Source organism: Myotis lucifugus, unplaced genomic scaffold (assembly GCF_000147115.1).
Source record: "Myotis lucifugus unplaced genomic scaffold, Myoluc2.0 scaffold_54, whole genome shotgun sequence".
Taxonomy (NCBI): domain Eukaryota; kingdom Metazoa; phylum Chordata; class Mammalia; order Chiroptera; family Vespertilionidae; genus Myotis; species Myotis lucifugus.
Window position 1 is genome coordinate 1,825,818 of NW_005871102.1, and position 25,351 is coordinate 1,851,168.

General features: G+C 55.0%; 1 protein-coding gene and 2 long non-coding RNA genes across 4 annotated transcripts; all 3 read right to left on the reverse strand.

The window, feature by feature from the left end:
* Positions 1-117: 117 nt before the first annotated feature.
* KIAA0040 (KIAA0040 ortholog) lies at positions 118-7,967 on the reverse strand. 2 transcript variants are annotated; one of them, XM_014456030.2, is made up of 2 exons: positions 7,626-7,967; positions 118-2,115 (listed from the first exon to the last, which is right to left on the reverse strand). In XM_014456030.2, the coding sequence occupies exon 2, from the start codon at positions 2,008-2,010 to the stop codon at positions 1,714-1,716; it is 297 nt and encodes a 98-aa protein (XP_014311516.1). In that variant the 5' UTR covers positions 2,011-2,115; positions 7,626-7,967; the 3' UTR covers positions 118-1,713. The 2 variants fall into 2 exon arrangements, with proteins under 2 accessions (XP_014311516.1, XP_023609725.1); XM_023753957.1 differs by lacking the exon at positions 7,626-7,967 and adding an exon at positions 4,504-4,879.
* Positions 7,968-14,097: 6,130 nt separating this feature from the next.
* LOC111826092 lies at positions 14,098-19,551 on the reverse strand. The gene is made up of 2 exons (XR_002829336.1): positions 15,600-19,551; positions 14,098-14,234 (listed from the first exon to the last, which is right to left on the reverse strand). It is a non-coding gene; the product is annotated as an uncharacterized LOC111826092 (long non-coding RNA).
* Positions 19,552-20,103: 552 nt separating this feature from the next.
* On the reverse strand, positions 20,104-24,230 carry LOC106697203. Its single transcript, XR_002829335.1, has 2 exons — positions 23,321-24,230; positions 20,104-23,051 (listed from the first exon to the last, which is right to left on the reverse strand). It is a non-coding gene; the product is annotated as an uncharacterized LOC106697203 (long non-coding RNA).
* Positions 24,231-25,351: the final 1,121 nt, after the last annotated feature.

A 25,351-nucleotide genomic window follows, 5' to 3' on the forward strand; every position in this document is an offset into this window, starting at 1 on the left:
ACTTGGGGCCTCGTAGGGGGAGGGGGTGACCATTGCTGGTTCCACAGTGTATGCAACTGAACTTGGCGTCCCTCCCATGGCAGGCACCACCCAGCGTCCGCTCTGCGCAGGCTGCGCAGGCCTGGAGCACACCTGGGGGGCAGGTGAGAACCTGGTGGCCCACGTGCGCAGATAGAGCGCATTTTCCCCTTGGCGCAATCGCACAGCATTTCGTTTCTGCTGCTATAAGTACCATAGTTTAGCTACACTGTTAATTAAATGGCAATTGCACACCATTTGGAACCACCTCCGAGGGTTGCAAATGAATTTGGACAGCACAGCCTGCTCTCAGGAATTACCCACCATTGCAACACGGTCACAATCCAGTCCAAATACCAACCAGCTCATCAGACAAGTGGATTACCTCGGCCTCCCAACTTCAGCCTGGTGGGGAGACCCGCTCCTCAGCTCACCGTGGACCTGGTTGATATGTCCTCACGGACCTCGGGGCCCACCTGCCAACCCACCCCCTGGTTCTGCAGAATTCAACACCCACCTCCACCATCGCAGCAATGGGGGGCTCACTCAGAAGGCCACTTGGGGGAACTGGCGAGGTATTACAGCTTACCCTTAACGTCATCACATACCCAACGGCGTCCACAGACAGTTATGAGTACCCACTGTGCGCAAGGCACTTGCCTGAGCTTCAAGATAAATATTAATAAACCTCTATATAGCTTCATCCTGCTTTCGCTTCAAGTCTGAATCTCCCGCATCCCACCCTCAGCACGCCACCCGTCGCTTCCAGTGTGCCTTCTGCGAGGCTGTGCCGGCGATGTCTTCACTCCTTCCCCACTGAAAGCCTCTGGCTCCGGGGGGATGCCCAGCTCAGGTGGGGCATCTCCTTCCACCTCTGCGTTGCACAGGACGGTGCACCGGGTGGAGTGGGCCGAGCAGCCTGTTACCTGGTTCCCATAGCTCTCTAGGAGCCACACCCAGAGCTGCTGTCCCGTGTGGAGAAGGAGCCTTCCTGAGGGGCTCTGCGCGGAGCGTTTCAACGAGGAGTCTTGGACCACGTTCAACACCGACCGTGGTAATGAGGACCTTGCGAGACCATAGCTTCCGATGAATTTGGATCCATTGCACTGTCAACTTGCCCTCCTCGGGGAGGGGTCAGGAGCACAGGAGCTGGAGGGTCTGCATCAACAACAGCAAAGGGCACTGTGCCAGGTGCTGAAACGTCCGAGGATGAGGATTCGCAGCAGGAGGGTTTGTGGGGAGCGGAGTAGGAAGCACACATCTGTAACCTGAGTAGTACATGGAACAGGTATGGAGTTTGTAACCTTGCCGGGTCGTGTAATTGTGCACTTGCGCCCGAATCTGGCCAGGCCCTCCTATGAGATGTTTTTGCGAGAGCAGATACTGTACTGCGTGCGTGTGGTGTGCATGGTGAGCCCAGATGGTTATGGATACGTGTTCCCTGTGCTTTGGCGTATGGACTGTGCCGGAAGTAGGCGGACAGCACACCTGAATCTGGAGCAGAGAGCGTTGCTATTGGACACATAGCTGCCCAGCCAGTGCCCACGCATTGTCCCCGTGCTCCCTGGGGGTGCCCTCCCTGGGGACACTCAGTCTGAGGTTGGCTCCTTGGCTGAGAAGTTCCTCTGTGGACACGCGTGTGACGCTCCAGGCCCCGTGTGTCGTTGGAAGGCGGACCCTCTGCTGCCCGCCCCACTAGACCGGCAGCGATGGCCTCTTCTCCATCTGCAGGAGCTTGGGCTGGGCGGAGATCCAGAGGTCTTCTTCGCCCTTCTTCCTCCTCTTCTTCTTCTTCCCCGGGCCGTGCTCCGGCTGCTGGCCCTTGCCCGGCCGGCTCCAGCAGCAGTAGCAGCAGACGAAGACCAGGGCGAGGAGCACCAGCAGCGGCAGCGCCAGCACCACGCCCAGGCAGACGCTGTTGAAGAGGCCCTCCTGGTGCTTGGTCAGGATGGTGTCCCAGATGTCACTGAAGAAGGAGCCGAACTTCTCCATGGTGCTCAGCTCGTCGCCAAGTCCTGGGCTCTCGGGGACACAGCCTCGCTCACTCGTGACGGATTCCCCTTCGGGCGGAGGGTCTGGGCATGCCACAGAGAGCACCTGGAGGGAGAGAAACAGACCACTCAGGAAACGTGCAGTGGAACGCCCTCCTGTTTTTAATAACACCATCGATTTTAGGCTTAAGGGGAGGAACTGCAGATTTCCAGAGTTCACTGGAATCCTATTGAGGCTCCATAAACAAGACATGTGCACGCATTTAGTCAATAGGTAGTCGTTCATTCTCGCCGTGCATACACGCTGCTATTGGGCGGAGGATGTGAAAATCGATAGGCTATCAGTCCTGGCACGCAGGGGATGCTCAGCGATTGTGGGACAAAGGGATCGTGTGCACGGTCAGTGTTCTGAGGGCCCCCGAGAGCTGCTCTCAATCTCTCCACCGCAGCTCACACTGTGACCTTCCATGAGCACAGCTCGCCATTTCCAGCACACACGAGAGCTGAGGCACAAGAGGCAGTGCCGATGTCCGGCTGCCTGTCAGAGGGGACTTGGACGTCCCCAGGCTCCGAGGTCGTGGGTCCCCTCCAGCCTCACTTCAGCCTTCTTACTGCCCCTTCCCTGCTCCGAGCCCCCAGCCCTGTCCTCGCATCCCACTCCTGTGTCTGACGGGACTCACCATGCTTGGGGTCCCATCTGCTGGTCCTTCCTCTCCCTCATCACCCTGTCTGCTTCCTGGCCCTCGCTGAGGATTCCCACAATCCTTCCCAGCCTGCTCCCTTTCTTTCCAGTGGAAAAGGGGTCTTGACGGCCGCTCAGCGATGGTACTAGGGAACAGGGATGGGGTCCCTGGACCCCTCCCTACTGCTGCCCTGAGCTCAGCTCACAGCTGGGTCTTTCTGGTTGCTTGTCTGGGCTGGCCCCTCTTCCTCCGGCACCCCTCTCCATCTCCCGCTCTCCCCATGCATCTTAGCCATCAGCACTCAGGTGTAAGGTCTTTGAGGGTCCTTGGGTTCCGGAATCCTCAGGTCCTTGTGTCTAAGTGAGACGTGGAGGACAGGCATGATTCAAGGAAATGCAAGAGGCTTCTTGGTGCACGACATTGCCCAGGACCGAAGACCGCACTTGATCGTAGCCCAGAGGCCGAGAAGCGATGGGACCCAAAATCAGAGTCACTGGTTTTCAGGCTGAAGACCCCGCCAACCCTCTCACTTAAACATGAAGGATCTGGGGCCTGGAGTGGGGAGGTGACATGTCTGAGGACCCGCAGTTGTGACAAACACCCAGACCCCTGGACAGTGGGTCCAGCACTCCCGAGGCTGCCGAGCCAGCGAAAGAACTGGAGGAGGATGTTACCTTGTGCTTGCTTTTCGTCTGATACTTTAATGGCCTTCGTGTGAATTATAGCTTTTAAGTGAGCAACAGGATGGCGCATTGTCAATGTGGGGAAGCGAGGGGGACGTGGCCCAGAATCATTGTTTCATTGTTTCGGGCACTGGAGCAGGGCCAGTGGCTGCAGCTGGGCCATCATGTGTCACATGGTGCCCTGGGGTTGTCCTCGGGGTCTGTGTCCTTGGATCAGTCACAGGCTCTATACGTGTCCCATGTACCCAGGGCTCCCGTGTCCTTCAAAGCCTGCATGACCTCAGTCCTGATGTGCTGGTCGGTGGCCCCACACCCCCATGGTACATCTTACGCAGTTGTATAAATTGGCTCCTGGCACTGTGCCATCTGGCCCCTGGGAGGCAGTGAGACTATAAGTTGGCATGTATCACTTTACACCTGCTGGTCATTTAGCCTAGTCTTCATTACCACCCCACCAAGTGGGCATGGTCATTCCCCAGGCCTCTAGGCCAGGACACGGAGCACATCCGGGAATGAGTGAGGGGCGGTGCTGGCCTGCCTGATTCTGGGAAGTTTGTCTCCTGATGCCCCAGGGCGAGCCCTTCACTGGTGTTGCTCTGGCCTCCTCGTCCTCTGTGTGGAATTAACCCGTTTTTGGCAAGCAGCCCGGGATGCTCAGAATCTTACGCTACTTGGCTACTCCCCAGACTGACGTAAACGTTTATGTTGGTCTGTCTTGGACAAAGGCAAAGAGAGTGACTTCCTGTTGTTAGATACTTTACAAGTGCTTGAAAGACTTACAACAAAAACCAGGCCCTGCCCAAGTGAAGGTTTATAGAAAGCACATGGTGGCCCAGACAAGCTCCACAGGCAACAAAGGGAAGTATTCTGAGAAGTCACAGCCCCTCGGGGGCCTGGGAACACTGCCTGGGTCCCTCCACGGCCACCCACCGCCTCGCTCCTCACACCCCTCGCCTCCTCCCTTGGCAGTGGCTTTGCTGTGACCTCAGCCTGGGACGGGCCAGTAGGTTTCGCTGCTCTGTTGTGGGGAGACCTGGGTACTTTTCTCTGCTTTGATCTTACCCGAGAGCTTTCCTGGGACCAGGTGCTCTTCGCACTGCATTTTTGTGGTTCAAATTAGACACCCACCTCCACGTGTTGACAGTTTTCATGAAGGTAGAGCCACTTGGGGAGGACCTTGTAGGTGGGTAGGCTCTTGGCGGAGAAGCATGGGTGAAAAGGATGCTCACAGGTTCCGGGCAGGGACTCAGACCTGGGCAGGAGTGCAGGGGCCTCCTGGTGCGCCCGCGGGCAGAGAGGAGGTCTGGGGGTTGTGGCCGGGTCCCCAGGGCCTTCTTAGGGTGCGTGTTACTTCGGGGGCTTTGTAACGGGAGGCAGATGTTGTGATCAGAGCTGCCCTTCAGGAAAAGATGACGGGATCTGAAAAGCTCTGGGAAATGCTTTAAGAGAGTTCTCTGTGCGTTTAACAGACATTTCGTGAGCACCTAATACAGCGCTTCTCAACCTTGGCTGCACATTAGAATCACCTGGGAATCTTTTTAAAGTCCTGATTTCTGGGCCTCATCCTCCGGAAATTCTGTTTCTTTGTTACTAATGTTGTGGCCCCACCCCATAGCAAAGAAACAGAATTTCTGCAGGATGAGGCCCAGAAATCAGGATTTTAAAAAGATTCCCAGGTGATTCTAATGTGCAGCCAAGGTTGAGAACCACTGACTAATATATGCCACACTTTGCATTAGGTGTTGGGGATTCGGAAATGAGGGACAAAGATAATGGGATCTGCTATCACGGAGCCTCGTACGTTCCGCTCACTGAGGGATCGTGCATATAGCAAATTCCAACTTAGGCTGCTTCGCTGGCTAAACTAGAAGCATGAATTTGAATTATGTGTTTATCCCAATGTCCCAGGCCCTCCTACCCCTCCCAACCTTTGTCTCAAACTCATCCATCCCATGGCACCTAAAATAGCCTTTGAATAAATAGATTTCTCTTCAAGCTTAAAGCTAAGTCAGTAATTCCCGTCTGTATTCCTAAAGGTACTGATTTGTGTCGGCTCCCCACACAGCCAAAGAGAGTATTCATTACCACGCGGGAACCCAGTCCGGGCGAAATGCGAGTAAAAGGTGTTCTTTATACTTTTTACTCTCAGAACTCTTTTCTAGGCCCCCAGGCTACTCGCTAGGCTCGGCTAATCTGCAGTGTTTGATTAGCATTTATGAGCCTCGCATGAGGAGCATTCCCTGAACGATCAAAGGTGTCCTTGGGGGCGAGAGTTAATGTCAGAGCGTCCTCAGGCTGTTCTGCAAAAGGAGCCCGGCTTTGGGCCTTGGACGGCGCTCTGGGAAGCCGTCCTGTTGTGTCTCCTAGTGTCGCTGCCACTGAGACGGGTCCTCTGTCCTGGACAAACCAAAGTGGGTGCCACCCAACCTGGGTCGTTTGGTTGTGATTGTGGGGATTGTCGCCCTGTGTTTCCATTTAGTCCCCAGAGGTCGGAAACACAGGGTGACGATGCGTTTATTGTGCTTTTTTCCAGACGAACAATCGGACCCCTGGCTTCTCCTGAAAGGACCGTGTGGCTGAGCCCAGCAGCGGCGGCAGCGAGTGGGGTGGCCGTGTGGCGACGCAGGCCCGCAGGTAGGCGGCCCCGCCAGGGGGCCTCTACGCCATGTGGCTGTGGGCTGTCAGAGCCGCCAGGGAACAAGGAGGGGACTAATCCACTGTGTTTGTAAAGAACACTGCCCTAAGGGGCGAGATGGAGAGATGGTTACCGGTGTCCGGGGAGGCCACCGGGTGGGCGGTGGGTGGGAGGCAGGGGGGTCGAGGGCCCGACATGGTGTTCTCTGGAGGATGGGGGGTCAGGGGGGAAGGGACGTGAGGGGGTGTCCCTGGCTGTGTTCTGCTTGCGTCTTCCAGCCCGGGTCTGGCTCAGGTCGTCGAGGCTGGTGCATTTATTTTCTCTCAATTGGGAATCACATCAAACAGTCTGTGCCGTCTCCCCACCATCTGTCCTTGGGGTGGACGACATCTTAACCAGCCCAGGTGTCTCCACCTGCCTGCCCACACCGTGCCCCTGCTCCCCAAACCGCGGTGCAGTCCTTGCAAGACCCCAGTGGTGACGATGGTGTCACACACGCCATCGCTGGGCTGAGGGGAACCTCAGTTTGTGGTTAAGGCTGCTGCTCTGGGTGTGTTTTCTCGATGGTTCTCGCCTGGCTCTCCTGACTGCTCAGGGGCCCTCTAACTGATGGAAGTGCCGTTTTGTACAGAAATTGTCGCACCCCAGCAAGTAACCTGCGTGTGGATGATCAGGTTTATAACTGAAACCCGGCCCTGGGCGTGGTGACATCGATGCCTGTACTCTCCCCAATTTAATTAATTGCTGCCCGTCACCCATGGGCGCCTCTCCCCCCGGAGTATGCACACGTGGTGTGTCACAGAGGCCGAGCGCGCGGGAAGTAGGTCGTAGTTCCCTCCCCATCACTGTGATCGTTATGGTTGCCATTTTGAACAAAAGCACAAGCTCATCGATGTAGACGGACTAGAACAGAACACCGTGATTATTAGAAGAATGAAATGACGTGCGTCCCGTGGGCATGGCGAGCTGGGAGAGGCACAGGGGCGTCAGGTCGCTGGGTCCCCGCCCTGCTGACGAGGAACAGGGGCCAAAGGGGCAGTGACTGGCCGGACACAATGGCGATCGGTGGAGTCGGGGCCAGAACCGATGTTTTCGACTCCTGGCACCTCCTCCTGCCAGGTCTTCCCACAAAAGTCCTTAAAAATGAGCCCGGAGGCTGTGCCCACCTTCCTCTCCCTGGGCGCAGGCTGGACTGCTTCCCAAGCCCCCATACATCACTGCGGGCCCGGTGACGGAGTTCTGGCCCAGGGAACGGGTTCTCCTGTTTTCGCTCAGCTTGCTCATTGGCTGGTGACAGGCAAAGGGCCCTGGGGAGGACTCCGGGCCTGAATGACTGTGGAGCACAGCGCCCCCTGCTGACCACAGTCAAGAGTGGAATGAGTGAGAAGCAAACCTTGGTTGGGTGCGGCCGCTGAGGGAAGGGGCCTTTGCTCCCGCAGTTAGCCTGTGCTGACTAGCAACACGCCACGCTGCGATGATTCAGCAACTCCCCTCTAGCGCCTCTGATCCAACAGAGGTTAGCCAAGTGCTCCGATGCCATGGGGGGACCGCAATTTCTGGGTTCGGGTCCTGACTCTGCTCCTCACTCGCTGTCGCGCCGGGCGGGTCAACTAACCTCTGTGTGGGGCTCTGTTGGCTCATCTGTGAGGTGGAGTTGGTAACCGGTTGTTGTGACAAGTCAGTGAGTCCGTGGACGTGGCGCCTCTCGGAGCCAAGGCTGGCGATAACCAAACAAACAGGGAGGAAGAGGTGCCGCGATCCTCAGCTGACAATGCTTAGAACTTGGGATGGTCCGGGTCCTGGCTGTGGTTATGCAGGCCTCCTTCAAGCGAAGGCGCTGTCTGTCTCTGTACGGAGATGCTTTCTAATCCCTTTTCCGTTTTCAAAGAGACCGTTTCAGAATGGAAACATGGACATCACTCAGAGCAGCGTCCTGAGTGACGGTCTCTTTACCCTCTCTCCGTGGATCCACGGACCCCATCTTTTCCACCCCACCCCCCAACCTCACCCCAGTGGCCTTTGGTCTCTGTGAATGCACCTCAAGAGCTCTGAGTCTATGGATACAGCCCTGAATGACAGATGCGGCAAGGCTACTACCTTCTGCAGGGAGAAGGAGATGACAAACAGTGACAGACAAACAAACTGAGAGATGTGCTCAGGGCTGCGCAGGAAGTAGTTGGCATGGCCCCGAGGAGGGGACTTGGCACTGAGGTCTGAGGGGTGACAAGGATCTAGAGGGCACAGGGCCCAGGGAATGGCCGTCGGGACAGAGACCGCAGGGCAAAGGCTCCCAGGTGGGAAGGAGGTCACCAAGCGCTGCGGGCTCTCCTTCCGCCAGGCAGCTCTGGGGGTGGGGGTGGGGGTAGGGATGGGGGTAGGGAGGGGAGGAGAGAGAGGGTCCTTGGCTGTCAGGAGCCCCTTTCATCTGTCCGAGCCTCGGTGTGGCTCTGGCTTCCTCCCTCCAGCTCCTCTTTCTAAAGCCTCAGTGACCGTGGTCCTCTCAGCCTCCTTTGGCTCCTCGTTGCTCAGATGATACCACAGATCTCTCGTGATCGGGTCCCGTCACCCCAGCCTCGTCTCCCACCACCCCTATCGCCCCACTTCCCTCAAGTTCTCCCAGACACCCCTGCTTTTTCCCGCCGTGAGCTTCGCACACGCTGTTCCGTCGCCTGGAAGGCTTTTCCACCTTCTCCCCTCGTCCCGCTCAGAGGTCCTCTGTCCCCAACCCTCCCCAGATGGATTGCCTTCTCTTCTGAGCTCTGAGTCAGTACCTACCAGGGCCTTTATCTGATTGTATTAAAGTTGTTTCCTTTAAAAGCAGGAAAGAGCAAGGGTCTCACACACACATTCCTTGTGGGCTCACTTCTCTCATGCTCGTGCAGTGCAAGCTCCTAACTAGCAGCGATCCACTCGGCCGTGGGACTTGACAGCTCGCTCTGTGCCTGCCACACACTTGGGGCCTAATCGCTATGTGACGAGGGAATGAATTCTTTCTAGGCTTGGACTAAGCCGAGGACTGACTGCGTGTCCTTGGTCCCCCCCCCGCCCCCCCCCGTTATGGGTCAAACTGTGTCCCCCACAATTTACATTGTACAGGGCGTGGGAAGTCCTGAGCCCAGGACCTCACAGTGGGGCCTGATTTGGCCACAGCGTGTTTGCAGACGCACTTGGTGAAGAAGAGGCCACACGGGCCAAGGGGGCCCATCATGTAATGTGCCTGGTGTCCTTCCGAGAAGGGAGTTTGGACACAGAGAGGGGCGTGCACAGAGGGAGACAGTGGGAAGAGACACTGAGAAGGTGGCACTTACAGGAGAGGGGCCTGGAACGGATCTTCTGTCCTGAGCTTCACTAGGAACCTGCCCTACCAACACTCTGAGTTCGTACTTCTAGCCCCCAGACCCGGGAGACGATGTTTCTGTTGCTGAAGCCCCCCCAGCTTGTGGTACGTTGTCAGGGCAGCCCCAGGAAACTAGTTATACACCCCTCTGCTTCACCCCCACTCCACCCCATCGGCTGGACCCAGCAGCTCTACCTCCAAAACCCATGCATCCTAAATCCATCCATCTCTCCATCCATGGCCAGGTCACTGTCCCTCATCCGATCACTGTGACACCTTCCCAACAAGCCTCTGGTTCCCCTGGTCCCTCTAAAGCCTGCCTCCCCCCCACGAGCCAGATCGTATCACTCCCCGCGCCCTGCACCTCCACTCACTCCCATCCCCCCAAGGCTTCCCAACGCCTAGAGTGAAACCTGAACTCCCCGCTGTACCCCATCATCTGGCCCTGCCTCCTTCTCCAATCTCATCTACCCTTTCTCACCCCCCGCACCCTGGACACACCTACTCCAGGCCTGTCCACCCCAGGACTTTGTGTGTCCCTGGTACATTAGCTCTCAGATCTTGGCGTGCGTGACCACTCCTCGCATTCAGAGCTCAGCTCAAATGTATTTCTGCTGAGATGTAACCTCAACTGTTACCTCATCAAGCTCCCTCTCCAGTCAACACCCCAGACCTGTCTTGCTGCCCTTGTGGCAGGAACTTCTCGTTCACGTGTCCTGCCTCGTCACTGTAGGCTACACATCACTGACTGCCTTCCTGTGCTGGAACGTGAGTGCGGTGAGGACAGGGCGCCGGCCTGGCTCATTCTGTTTGGATGCCCAGAGTCTGAACGAATGAAGTCATGCCAGTTAAAGGGCCTCCAAGAAAAGAGATCTTGAAAAAATGTTCATGGGTCAACCCCGGTCATTGGGGCAAGAGCAGGGGCAACGAAGGGCATAGGACAGCGACCATCAGCCACGTCTCTGACTAGACACTGATGACAGTTACTCACCGTTTAGCCCACAGGCCAGCCAGGTGCTCCAGCCAAGTAACTCTTTTCAGGAGGAAATAATGATCGAGAAAATTCCATATCGCTGAGAGCAGCAGGGAGTGTGTGTGTGTGTGGGGGGGGGGGGGGGGCGCCTTTATCAGTGCCCAAATAATGGCCTACCTTCCTACAAAGGGCTCATTGTAGCTGGGACTTTCTGATAACAGGGATCCTTTCCTAATTACTATATGCTCTGTCTCAGGTTCAGCAGAAAGGAAAAGGAAAATGCTCCATTCATTTCACTCCAGGTTCAAATGAGTCAGTCTTTCAATCAATCAAGGATTAATTAAACTGTGCTAGGAAGTACAGGGGAGGCAAAAGACACCCTCTCTCTACTCAAAGATGATACCCAGGAAAGAGAGAACAATTTAACACTTGGAGTTCGGGAAACAAGTTAAGTCGGCTCGCGTGAATTGCGCGTACTCCGCGGGAGCCGTCTTTAACTCGGTTCGTATAGATTTGCGGTGGAGTGCGGGAAACGTGTAAACTCGGGCCGATTGTAACTGTGTATTACCAAATATTTGTTTGTAATCCACCCTTTTGGTGGATGGAACAAAACCAAAAGACAGAGCCATCTTATATTTTGGCGGGAAATTCACCCGCACTCCAAGTGTTAAGAACCTGGGCTTCCTCTGACTTCCGGTGAGGGAGGGCCTAGGGTCTCCAGCCACTTTATCTCCGTGCCTCTTCACATCTTCTCTCTTCTCATCCCTAATTACATGGTCTCCACAGGGTCCATGCGAATAATTAGTCTTTTTCAGGCACCCTTAGGACTTGACACTAGAAGTCACGTGTGAGTCTCTGAGAATCCCAACTATGCTAAATTCAATCAAATACAGTTCCTATCTCCAGCCCATTAGCAAGGCAACAACTTCCTCATATTTCCGTCCCTGAGATGATCAAGGAAATTTTCTGGTGTTTCTTCTCCTGAACAGAAAACTTGTGGTCAAGAATGTGGCCTCCTCCACTAACAGTGTGGAGTCTGGGAAACATTCACTTAAGCACTTTTTCAAGTTTTCTCTCCTGTGAATAGACATTAGCACATTTCTCAGAGGGTTAGTTTCATCCACTGTGCTACATCAGTTTTTAAAATCCTTACCCAAGGATATGTTTATTGATTTGAGAGAGAGAGGAAGGGAGAGAGAGAGAGAGAGAGAGAGAGACATCGACTGGTTGCCTCAGTATGCACCCCAACCAGGGATCAAACCCACAGCCTAGGTATGTGCCCTGACTAGGAGTCAAACCCGCAACCTATTTGGTGTACGGGGTGATGTTCCAACCAACTGAGCCACCCAGTGTGCTGCATCATTTTAGCCTCAATACCCAGCACAGTGTCTGGTAGGTTGGTAATAGATATTTGTTGAATGGATAGATGGGTGAATGAATGAATGAATGAATGATGGAATGAATGAGTGGGTAAATGAATAAGGGAATGAATGCCTTATTGGGAAGAATAAAATAAATCGTGTGTGTGAAGCATGCAGCTTAAGTATACCTCATACAGTGGGTGCCTTAAAACTGCCTTGACAATGATATACCACTGTCTTTGTTATTATACTACTCTCTATCCATTTAAAAAACTATTTCGTTGTGACCAGAGTTTGATCCATTTTTCACTAAGCTGGTGTAAACAGTGACTCAGCCGCCTCCCCGGGAATCAGGGCAGACAACTGGCTGTTGCTCCGCCTTCTTGCTATTTCCATTCATCCGCGCCGCCCTCTTCTGCCCTCCTGACCTCCAGGACCCAGTTTCTGAGGGGCGCCTTGTTTGTCCATCACTATCATCTTTCTCCTCTTCATTTCAGGGAGAATGCTCACTTGTTTTCCTTTGGCTGGCCTCTGTCGACATAGATACCTCAGGAGGCCACAGCCTCAAAACAGAGGGTTGGCAAAATGTCTTATCACTTTCCCCAGGAACAGAGGGTGATCTGTTGAGTCCAACAGCTGCCATTTGCTGCGTTCTTACTAAGAGCGCAACTCGGGGTGTGTAATCCAGGTTAGACATGGCCTCATTCAGCAACTCGGGAGGTGGGCCTCTGTAGTCCCATTACACAGATGGGAAAACCGAGGCTATCAGAGATTAAGTGCTTTGCCGAGGCTACCCGGCTGCTAAAGTTCAGAAGACGTTTGACTATAGTCCTATCTGAGTCCCAAGATCCTGCTGTAACCACCATCCTCAGGAGGCCCCCTTGTCTTCCAGGATGAGGGGGTGTTCACCCACTGCCCCCATCCCGCAGTTTAGAGCCTGCACCTGATGGATATACTCTCGATTAACTAAGACACCCCTGAGCCTTCAAGCAGCTCACATTTTCATAGGACCAAACATGGAAGAAGAGAAGTTCAGAACAATGTCACATATGACAGTGGGGATTGGGGATTATATCCACCTCACGGGCACCTTTGTTTTAATTTTTTTCCTCTTCTGATTTCATATGAAGTTCTCAACCTTTAGCTCGTCCTGGAATTTGGCCACGCTAACCTCCCACACGGCCAAGATCGGCTGGAGCTTTCGAAGGGCCTATGTTCCCCCCGTCGCACCCCCTGGTCCCCCTGCCTGCTTCACTCGGTCCTGTCAGCTGCCTGGTCCCTGCCGGCAGTTCAAGCTTGCGTTCCTTGCACTACCCACTCCCGCTGGAGTAGGGGCCACATCACCTATTCTGGGTGCTGTCATCTGTGTAGGGGACAGCCCCCCAGGGGGCTTGACACAGAGAAACGGGGAAAAGGCAAAGGCAGCCTCACTTTCCAGTGTCGCCTCCAGCTGGAGGGCCTGGCGCTGGTCTTCGTCTTTGGCTGATGGGACAAAGAATGATGAGGAGGGGCGTTTGCAAGAGGAACGAATAGCTACCAGAACGCCCCCCGGACAGCACAGAAGGGTGGAGAGGGGCGCAGTGGAAGGAACAGTCAGGAGGCAGAGGATCCAGTTCTCGTCTCCCTTCAGTTGTCCTCCAAGCACCTGACCTTGGGCAGGTCGGCCCGGCTTTCTGCGCCTCATCTGAGCTATGAAGCTATTCACCCGCCCAGATATTTCTCAAGATTGTCGTAAAGACCACACAAGGCGCACGTGTGAAAAGGATACCGGGAAGGGAAACTGCGCCTCAATGCAAGGTAGTGCCTGGTAGAGGATGATATTAAAAAGCTGAATTAAAGCTCAAGCGAGAACCCTGGGCGGCTCTTAGGGGCGCAGCCCGCCACCCGCCTGACCCCTCCCCTCCCGTTCCCCCTGGTCCTTTATGAATCGGCATCATTATCAGCTCCGTTTCCAATTTGGAGAATTTGTGGGCACACGCCGTGACACCACGCACACCTGCCTTGGCCGGCTGTGTCTTTCTGATCCGACCACATCCTGGTGTTTGGGCTAATAAAACCCGTAGCCATGGTTACAGTGAAATACCTTGGCCACACAGCTCTCATTTTTACTTCTCAGACCTACTTGGTTAAGAGGGTGGAGCCAGTGTCTGTGGGTGCGGTAGGTGCCTCGGTGGGTTTATTTTTGGAGACGGTGAGCCGAGGCTCTGAGGTCATCTCTGAGTGAAGTGGGCGGGAGGGGGGTGGGGCCTTCTCCGCTCCACAAATAAATGGGGAGGCTCATAACTGAGGGCCAGGTCTGCACGCGTCATATCCTCTTGGAGGTAAAGGGTGTTTTTGGAAAAAGCAAGAAGACAACCGGGCACTTGTGTGACTCCGGGGCTCCCACTCAGGTGGTAATTAAAAAATAGGCCTTCAATTTGAAGTTGCATAATTCCCTTTAATATTGCAGAAGGGAACTCGGAGTTCTGCAAACTTTGCAGCAATAACCGAATGGCTGCTTCATTCTTCTCGGTGGTGGCCGGGGAGAGGTTGGTAGGCTGGAATACTTGAAAACTAATGGGGTGGCGAAAATATACAATTATGCAACTCAACAGCAATGCAGATACGGGTTTATTTTCCTTCCCATTTCCTCCCTTCATTGAACGTTAACAGAAGTTCAGGACAATTAAAAGCCCAGAGCTGCCTTGCTGTAATATTAAGGCTCAAAATGTAAAGGCCAAACCATAGAGGGAGGGGGCAGAAATATCCTGGTCCGGCCACGGCTCAGCGATGCCCAGGGGCACAGTGTGGAGTCCCCAGACCCGCTGGGCCGGCTGCCCCCCCCCCCCAACGCCCCCCAAGCAGACGGGCTGTGCAGAGGAGCTGGTGTGGCTGGAGATGAGCTTCCCTTCCTGTCTGCTCCAGTTTCAATCTGCATCCTCACGTCCAGTGCAGGCTTTTACAGTGCGACCAGTAATTGTGCTGAACGCAGAGCACCTATGCGAGTGCCCTGAAGGCTTGACCGAGCACCCGCTCTGGCCAGCAGCCCTGGTGTAGACGGCGTTTTCTGTCTCACCAGGGGCGGCTTTAGGTGCACCTCTCCTAACTGCCCCTGCCCAGCTCCTGAACAGAGAATTGTGGAACGACCACTGGCTTCACCCCATCCCTGATCCCCTCGGTTTGCCCGCCCTCACCCCCAAACGCCTTCCTCTCTCCCTGTAACGTGTGCAAATAAGCCATTTGGGAGAATGGACAGAAGAAACTGCGGGGGCGGGGGGTGCACCACAGATACTAACGTGTACACACATGCAAACATAGTACACAGCACACACCCTCTCGTCGTCCTCACTCCTCACCCACCCCCCATCTCTCTTCCATCTTGCCTAGAGACCCCAAAGCTTTATGAAGACTTTCTGGAAAGCTCCTGGACCCCTGGGAGGGGGGGATGAGGCAGGGAAACGTAGGCCCTTGTCTGATCTCCCCGCAGGGCGGCCTCATGGCCTGGCTGCCTGCAGGCTTGGGGCCAGCCTCTAGCTTTATCTCCCACTAGCAGCCCAGAATACATTATTATTATTATTATTTTTTATCAGACTAACCCTCAAAGTATCAGGGCTTGAAGAACTGGGACATTGGGTGGGAACGTTTTGATAGAGCAACCGGTCTGAACGCGTGGCCCTGCCTCGGCCGGTCAGAGGCAGGGGAGGTCCTAGGGGTGGGTGTCGGCTCGGCCCAGTCACAGGCAGGGACAGGTGTCCTTGTGGGGCCTGAGTGGGGGAGAGCCTGTGGGAGCCCAGCTCTGCTCTGACGCGGTCTGGTTGTGTGTGTGCAGGCTCCTGCAGGAGGTCACAGGCGCTGAGGGCTTGGCTAGGAGGTGGGCTGACGACCGCGAGCAGGGGAGGCTCAGAGACTGTGGTCTCCGAAGCCGGCTCAGATTCTCACCTGTGAGCTGCATGTGTCCTTGGCAAAGGCCTTCAGTTGCCTTGGGCCTCGGTTTCTCCATCCCCAAATGGGGAAAAAGTCAGGACAGATAGCCGAGAAAGTGACCGCAGTGTAGCCTGGATGGAAGGGCACGGGCAGGGCTGTGGCTTAAGGTCTGATCACATGCACCAGCTTCAGAGCAAACCAGCCGTGGACGCTGTGAAAGCGGACGTGCCTGCGAGTGTGTGCTCGGCCGGTAGGAACTGGGCTGCGTTTGGAGTCATCATGGGTGATTCCAGACAGGAATCAGGGGCGTGGCAAAACACACGCAGTTCTGCAGGTGGCAAAGCGGCCTGAAGATCTTGGGAAACTAGCTCCCATGTGAGTCCAGATGGACAGATGGATGGGCACCCCACCCCGCCTGGCGGCTTTCACCTGGCTGTGTAGTGGCGCTGGGCAACCTAGACCCTCCAGGCACCAGGTGACCAGGTGACGGGGGTTCCCCAGGGCGAACCCTAGGGCTGGCCAAGCACGGAGCATGTCCCCCTGCTGAGCCAGTTCTGAGAAGCACATTCCATCCCCTGCCCTGAGGCGTGGGGCCCGGCGCTGTTTGTGGTTAACCCTGATGACCCCGATGACTCCGCGGTGGGGAGGTTTGTATGGAGTGGGTGCGAGTCTCCCTCTACACACATAAAAATAATGCTGCAGGCATATTCTTTGTATCTGAGAAGCTAATAGTACAAATCACAATTATTTGCATCGATAAAATGTTGCCATTTGAGTTACTTTTCCTGAAGTTGCACATGGGTTTTTATTTTAAGACAAGAAGTGCTAGTTACGAATCTACTACATGACCGATGTGGTGCAGAGGGAGGACCAGGAGGTGTGGGAGCTGGTTCCTTCCAAGGAGTGTTTCTTAGTGAAGCTCAGCGCTCTCCTGCCCGGTGCCGGGCAAGTCCAGGAGCCCCCGGGCCCCAGCTTCCTCATCTCTAAGATGGGAAGACGATAAGCCCACCGACTCCATCACCACCCAGTGCTGTTGTGAGAGCCGGATGATAGCATCATAGAGTCCTTTACAAACTGAAAATGCCCTTTCCATTTCCAAAAATAATAACAGCAATTAGAGGCTAAAGTGAATATCAGAAAATCCAAAGTGCATGCACCGTGAGAAAGGAGAAGGGTCAGTGTTGGCTTGGGTTCTGGGGGGAGGGGCGTGGAGGAGATGGAGGTTGTGCTGGACCCTGTGCGAACGTCATCACCTGGAGGGCTGGACACTCGGAGGGAGAGAGGAAGTTGGGGTGCAATGGATAGGAAGGGCTGCCAAGAGCAGAGTGTGGGACTGGGTGTCAGGGCAGAAACCCTCCGAGGAAGATGCGGGGGGGTGCGGGGGGGGGCGGTGAGTGGTTCAGGCAAGGCTGGTGAGATACAGACTGTGAAGGCCACACACAGGTTTGCTGGGATGGGCCCCAGGGAGGCCCCGGAAGTTGGGGAGCAGGGGACATAGTAGGGTCAGTGTGTCAGACCTGATCTCTCTGGTCAACCACAGAACGCCTTGGCCAGAGCTGGGGACTGTGCAGGGTTAATCACAAATATTACAATTAAAAAAACCTTTTATTAATAGCCTACTTTCTCCCTCAGGCAAAATCTGATTAGGAACTGAAATGAAATATCACCAAAGCAATCAGAAAGAAACTGCTATTTATCTCCTGCTCCCCTGGGATAGGGGGAGGGGGATTAAAAACTCCCAAGTAATGGCTTCCCCAGGCTCCGGCTGACACCGGTGGGCTTGCCTGGTTCATCTGTGAGTGGGGAAGGTGCCGTCAGGGACCTGCACTTGTAACTCATCTTAGTTTTTCGAAGGCTCTGCAAACACTCCTTCGCCGGGCCCACGTCCTGCGGGCAGGGGAGGGGTTTCTCAGCTGGAAAAGCTAAGGAGCAGAGGGTTCCACGTCAGTTTACAACAGCAGCGCTGCCCGCGGCAGGCGGGACCCGAGCCTCCGGTGTCCCAGTGGGCTGCTCTCCCAGGAGACCGAGCACACGGGGCCTGGCCCCTCTGCAGGCCACAGGCCACAGGCCTTCCGTTTCTCAGGCTCCCTGGGTCCTCTCTGTGGTCCTCTCTTGTTTGGGGCCCCCCACAAGCTTCTTTATCTGGAACCCCAGTGCTCCCCAATCCCACCCGAACCTCCTGGCTTCTTTCACGTGAGTCTCAGCTGAACTACAGTTCCCCTTGGGAAACCTTCCATGACCTCACTGAGGGGAGAGCCCCGCCCTGCGCCCCTCCCAACAGCCCCCACCCTGCCTCAGGCTCCTTGTTTATTCAGTCGTCTTACAGTCTATTCCCTTCACGGCATCCCCACCACCTGGGCCGTGTTTGCTCTTGTGAAGTATCTGGGAATGAATGAATGAACATGTCTATAGAGGAGGAAACGAGGCTCCCCAAAGTGAGACAGCCCAGGTCTCACAGCCAGTCAGGACCACGCGACAACTCTTCCCCCAGACACCCCGCGTCACTTCACTGTGCCGTGCAGTGTTCCTGGCTCACACGCAGCTCTAGTCAGACAGACGGTCCCAGGGACAGTGCATCCACCCAGTGGCACCTCGTTATCTGGTTGGAGACTCTTACAGCCTGGGCTCCGGTGCCAGAGAGTCTTGGGCGTCCGAGTGCAGCGCACCCTGCCGGCCTCTCTTGGTGACGGGCTGCTTCTGACTCTGGTGAGGATGTCAGTGCCAAGGTCAGAGGTGACCGAGGCGTGACCGGACACCCCAAGATCGCTGGCCTCAAATGGAGGGGCCTCAGCCCCGCGGGGCTCCGTGCCGAACACATACAGGACACCACTGAAAGTGAGGCTACGACGTGTTGTTGGAGAGCCCCCGACTGGCTGTGTTCCTGACATTTCCGCGTTAGGAACTGACATTCCATTTGGTATTTTCCGATTGCTGAGCTGACTGGGTAGAGCCCACTTGTGTGGAGCGCTCAGCATCTCACTGCCTCAATCACTGCAGAAGGCTCTCCCGTGTTTTTCCCAGAGGGAGGCACACTCTGCTGGCGTTTCCTTCCTTCCCTGAGCCTGGGTTTTCCTTCCTTCCCTGAGCCTGGGTTGTTGGTACGATTGAGGCCAAAGGGGCCAAGAGCTGGCACGTCTGCCGTCTGCAGTCCAGCTGCAGACAGTCCGGTGCACAGTGTTGAGCACCCAGTGTGTGTGAGGACGAGGCCCTTCTCTGTTGTCTAAGGCTCTCCAGGGCCCGCTGCACCTGCCCACTACCTGGCCGGATTCCTAAGTGAACCACAGATACAGACTGTGTTTTTTGTGGGGAGATGGATGAGCACAGGAAACGGACGAGAACGCAGGACGAGTTAAGCATCCCAAGGGAAATGCAGGCAGACAGGGATGGGAGCAGCAAGGAGGCAGCTGTCACTCCAGCGGGGATCTGGGCCGGGTGCAGGAGGGTGCGGTCCGAGTTGGATGACTCAGTGCAGGCGGAGGGGATGACGGGTTCCAGGTTGCTCAAGAAAGCAGAGCTGGCCCCGAGGAGTCCATCACGGGTGCCAGATCTGGAGGTTTCCAAACACCCACCGTTACCACGGCGACACTTCCACAGCTCCCTCCAGCCACCGGCTCTGATCCATGGACTCCTGAGCAGCCTGGCCACAGGCTGGAGGGCTCCTCCTTTGTGGCCCGGGAGAAGGGCTGCTGGGACCATTTTCCCCTCCATGCTGCCTGCCCAGGGCCCAGGGACAGAGCTGCCGGTGGCCGATGGCGTGCTGGGCATGAGGTCCTTACGGGGTGTTTTATATGTTTGGCTATGAAAGCAATTATGTAAGAAACCTCGAGTGGATAGGGAGTAGTCAGCCTCCTTCTTCCCCGACTTGAAACACATTTGATCCCTCTGTATGTTCTTAAGTTTGGTGATAATCCTGATTTTAAATCTGGGGTCACAAAGGCAACCACGCTGGTTCTAGTTGGCTCTAGTTCTTCCTCTCCCTGCCCCTCCCCGCCCCACTCCCCGCCGTCCCTCTCCTCCGCACACTCAGTTAGCCTACCGGTGCAGCAATACTGCTAACACTTAGCACAGGTTGCTGGAAACCACAGGAGATTATTTTCCCAAGAGGGGCAAACCTCTATCACAGGTTGCAAATTGGAAGCCCGCGAGGCCGATGTGACCAGTGAATGGGTTTTGTTTCTTCTACAGCTTTCCCGATTCTTAGCACACGCTCCCTGCGTTCCCACCCCACAGCCTGGGTCAAGGCCTGTCTCCCTCCCCCGCACCCCATTCACTAGCTGTCTGACCATCTCCTTTCCCTGATCCCTGGGCCACGCCTGTTTTGAGAAAGTCTATGAGTTGAAATTGAGGTCCCAGGCATTGGAGTCACGTGCCAGTGTGACAGGGGCTGGAAGTTCCATCTGCACTAGCACGAGTTTATGAACCCATGTTTAATGAGCAGCTGCTATGTACCAGATACTGTGCACTGGGAATACAACAGAGCGGTGGCACCTGAGGACAGCTGGGGGAGTCACATCTTACCAAGGGTCACAAAGCTTTATAAATACAATAATACTGGAGCCGGGGGAAGGACACTTAGCTCTTGGTAGAGACCTCGGTTTCCTCAGCTGTAAAACAGGGATAATAGTTGAGCTGTCGTGAGGGTTAAATGAGAGGACGGAGGTGAAGCGGTCACTACAATGGCCGGCACACGTATATACAATACTCCACAAAGGTTTCTGCTGTTAGCTGTTGCTTCCTACCGAGTTAGTATTTTCTTTGTTAAACATCCAAATAACTCTATCTCTAGGACAAGAGGCAATATCTCTCAATTTGTAAGATCAAAGGCGACGAATAAGGGACTAGGCACAGAAAAGCATGCCACTTAATATGCATATTATCTTCTGGAAAGGAACGTGAATTGATAAGTATGTTGATAAGAAAGTGGGGGAAGGGAAAAGAGTCTGGCGGTTCCTCAAAAAGTTAAACTAAAAATTACCATCTGATCCGGCAATTCCACTCCTAGGTATGTGCCCAAAGCAACGGAAAATAAGCACTCAGAAGCAAGTCCTTGCACACCCATATTCACAATAGTCAAAAGGTGGAAACAGCCTAAAGGCTATCAATAGAGGAATAGGGAAACTGTGCTATAGACAGGCAATGGGGTATTACTCAGTCACGAAAAAGGACCAAGCGTCAGTAGATGCTGGACCATGGGTGAACCTTGAAAACATTACGCTAAATGGAGAAGCCAGGCACTAAAGGTCAGACATTGTGTGGTTCCACTTGTATAGAATAACAGACAAGATAAATCCACAGAGACAGCAAGCAGCTTGGAGGCTGCCAAGGGCTGGGGAGGGGGAGTGATAGGGGTGCCTGCTCAGTGGGAACAGGGGTGACGAAAATCGAGGTGGTGGTTACACAACATCATGAATGTACTAAATGCCACTGAATTGTTCACTTTAAAATGGTTAATTTTATGTGATGTGAATTTCTCCCAGATAAAAACAATATGGAAAGATATAATGCAAAGTTGCTTGAAATCTAATAGCTGGTAAGTGGAAAAGAATGGTCCAGTTTCCATTATTAACTGCTTAAGAAATAGAAAATGTCATAGTTTATTTTTTTTGGTGTGAATTTATCCATTCACTCCAAAAGCAAATGTTGAATGACCACTCACCTCAGGGGTTTAAATGTTCCTATTGAAGGAATAACTTTTTTAAAACCACTAAACAGTTATTCCTGGAAAATGTCAGTCAGGAAGGAGCCTGGGACCTTCTTCCCCACGTGGCACATGCTCTGTGACGGGTCCCCTCCCCTGTCCAGACAGGGCGTCTGCGTGGGCCTGAGGTGTTCTTTCCGTGGCTGCTGGGAGTCCATGCGGCTGTCCACCCAAAACACAGCAGACGTCAGCTCTGTCCTCTCTCAAAGCTCCGACGGGCACAGTGGTCGGGCACCGGCGAGTCTCCCGAGCCCACCCTGCCTTTTCCCGGAACCAGATCAGGCTTCAGGCCAGCTGTCCGTGGGCGGGACCCGAGTTTCTAATCTGAAACCAGGAGCGCTCCGAGCAGGTGGAGTCTGGGCCGCGAGGTGTGTAAGGTGCCTCCTGCTCCCTGTGGAGGCTTCCCGAGGGGTGGCAGGGTCACCGTCTCATTACCTGGAGAGCTTCACCTCGGCCACTGCTGCTCAGCAGGCTGTGGACTCTGGGCAGCGGGCGTGGTTCCGGTCCAGGCGCGGACGGCAGGGTGACACAGGGAGGTTGGAGGCCATCAGCCCCTTCCAGGAAAGGGGCCTGATGGATGGGACACGTCTGCAGGGCTGGCTCCCAGCTTCGCCCTTGTCGGGTGGAGTTTGTTTACTCCCGGTCCCTATGGGCAGGTTCCCATGACCACAGTGTTAGCTCCTGGGTGATTTCAGGCCACTGCCCATGAGTGGCACCTGGAGTCTCGGGGTCACGGCCATGCGTGGGCAGCAGAGGGGCGCTGGGAGGCTGGCACTGTCCCCTAGTGGAGCTCCCAGGTTGGGTGGGAAGGGCAGTACCTCTTGATAAGGTGGCCATGGTCCCCGTGTCATTTAGGTGAAGACACGGCATGTCCACTGCCTGCCGGTCGGTTCCCATAATGCCGCAGCTGCTGGACTCCTCCGTCCCTCCTCTGTCCCTGCCCCACAGCTCCCTCGAGAGCCGAGAGCCCACCCTTTCCTTCTCACGACTGACAGCGCAGTAACATGCGGCTCTCCCTGTCCCGATGGTAGTTCTCCCTCTTTTCTGCCTGGTTTTCCCACTTGTCCAGAAGGAACTGCTGATGGGCTTTCCTTGGGGCCGTCTGGCGGGAAGTTAGGGCCCTCTTGGCGGAGGATAGAAGTCAACTAGAGCCTCCTCGCAGGAAGAAGCTGGGGGCAGGTCTGCAGTGGCTTGTCAACCAGCCTCCAGTGCTGACCAGGAGGCAGAGCGCGAGGGGGCTGTCTTTTCATTGCTCAGCGACAACCTCCACGGAGCAGCTCGCTTACAGGTGTGGAGCGAGTTTCTTCCCAGGGGCCGGGATCTGGGTGGGCACTGCCCCGGCCCCGGGAGCCACCCTGGGAGAGGGACCTCAGTTCCCGTGACGTTCATTCTGGAGTTCGGCCTCCCTGGTCCAGCCTCTGCCAAAGGCCGGCTCCGGCTCTCAGCCCCCCGATGCGCCCTGTGGAGCTCTGTGGCCCTGGGGGCCGCCCTTCCAAGAACTTGCATAGCTTTTCCTTTTGCTCCTCAGAGAGGGAAGGGGCCTGTGGGCCCACTTCTCTTCCTGCGCCCTTGCGAGTCTCGTGAGCTCTCTCTGTGATGTGCCTGGAGCCGTTCTCACCGAGTGGTCCGTGTGTATCCGTGTGTGAGGTGTCATGCTGGCCCGTCCACCGGCCTCTGTACAGTCTTCATGGCACGTTTCACCAAACACCCAATGCCGTCCCTCTTACCGGGGTCTTCGGGGATTCTCGAAGACCTGCTCCCAGTTTTCCCTGGAGTCTCGGGGGGAAGGGTCGGTTTCAAGGGCAATCTTTTTGTTTGACCTCGGCCAGCATTTCAGTGCCTGTGTGTGTCCCCGTGGGTGAGGGGCGGAAGCTCCAGGTGACAGAAACCCCAGAGTGTCCGCAATTCCTGAGCGAAGAGACTGAGCTCGGATTCCCGCCCCTCCCTTCACCGGCTGTTGACCAGGGCACACACTCTGCCTCCCCGAACCTTGGTTTGCTCATCTGTGAAGTGAGGGGGTGGGTGGCTCCTCACTCACGTGTTTTTCCATTTGAAGTCTTTGCCTGTGCGGTTACTTCCTCTTTTGCATCAACAGCCAGCCCTATCAGAAGTCTGTTGACTTGAGCGTTTTGATGTTGGCATAACTTGCAAGCTTCACTTGGTTGGCATATGTCAGGCTTCCCTGCTTGGGACAGAGGGAAAATCACAGACACACCCAGGGCAGGAGCCATGCTCAGGTTCAGGGCCACTGCGGGGAGGATCAGAGAAAAGCAGCCCCTCTGGGTGGACGGGGCTGCACGTGGGTGGTCCTTGGCCGACCAGGGAAGACTGGCTGCTTTCAGCCCCTGAGCTCCCAGGAGCCCTTGTGCAGTGCGCAACCCGCATACGCGCTGGTAAAGCATCCACTTCTTTGGGCTCTGACCACTGTAGGCATGGAGTGCAAAGCAGCAGCCAGAATAGACGTGTGCCACTGATAGGACAGGAGGCGCAACTGCTGCCTAAAAATATCTCAGGCCGTTAAAAAGCTGCAAGTCTGGGCCCTCGATGCTGCTCAGATCCCACGCCTCCAGAGTCCCATCTCACAGCTGCAAGAGGAGCAGTCACACCTTTTTCTAGAACCTTACAATGTGTGAGACACAGTAAATGCACTTTCTTTTTCATTTTGATTCTGATTTTAACCACTGCCCTGGTGAGTAACAATCTACCAGCCCCATTTTAAATATAAGGGGAGTGATGCCGAGAGATTCAAAGACTTGTTCGAGGGCAGCTAGTCAGTGGTCAAGGCAAGAATCGAACCCATGTCTGTCTAGTTCCAAGTTCAAGGTTTCTTTTCTTCCATAAGATCCTGACCTGGGCAGGGGCAGCCAGACCTAAAGGACTACCCTATAGGGCAGTGGGTTCTCAACCTTGGCTGCACATTAGAATCACCTGGGAATCTTTTTTAAATCCTGATTTCTGCCGTTAACCCAGGATTCTCTCCAATAGCTCAGGTATCACCCTGCAGGCATCTGGGGAAAGCCTTGGGAATCTAGAGAGAGTCATGTGGAAGTCGGCACGCGGCCTGAAAAGAGCGTCTGTAGGCCATTACTGACACACCCAAGGCTCTCGGCACCGACACGGTCTCACGGAGGCTTCTGCAGCTGCCTCCAGCACTGCTTTTACGCACAACATCTGGGATAGCCTCCCTTTCTCCCTGAGCTCCTGACCTGGGCAGGGGCAGCCAGACCTAAAGGACTATCCTATAGGGCTTAGAATTAGTCTGAGAAAGTCATCCTTTTGTTTTAATGATGGCACTGCCAACCACCTGAGTCTACCAGGCCTCTCCTGGAATATCCAAGTGTTAACTGCCTCCTCCTCCCACAGCCCACTTCCCAGGCCCACTCCTCGTGTAGTTCTTATGATGTCCACCACAGGCATCACCACACACCCACCCCCAGCTCCACCCGATAAGCATCCTCTCTCCCATTCATTCCTCCGTCACCACATTCAGTCGGGCATCAGGTACTTTGCCTCTCCTTTCTAAAAACACCACTGAAACCCATCTCTCTCCTCAGTGTCCACTGCCATTACCTTCGTTGAGGTCCTTCACATCTCTGCATCGCATCTCTCTAAGCCAGCTTCCACCTGGTCATTAGCTGTCTCTCCAAACACAAATCTGACCATAGGCTTTCCTGCTGAACAACCCAGAACGACTTCCCACTGCAGGGAGAGGGCTCTCCATTCTTAGTACGTCAGATACTCCCCGTGACTTGCATTCCCCCAGCCTGCCCTTGACTTTGCATATAGTCTTCCCTCGGCCCAAACACCCAACACCCTGCCCACCCACCCCTCCTGCAGTGCAGACCCCCCAGATAACGCCTGGGGAGCTTATCACTCCCTCCCTGGGATTGTTCAGTGTCCTGGGGCCACTGCCATTAGGATGTGGATAATTATGAACTGCGGTTTGTTTTGGTATCTGTCGTATTGATCAGATTGTGGGTCCTCAAAAGCAGAAACTGCCTCATTATTTTGGGACTCCAGGGTCTTGACGTACTGCCTGGCGCACAGTAGGGACAGTCCGTGTTGAGTG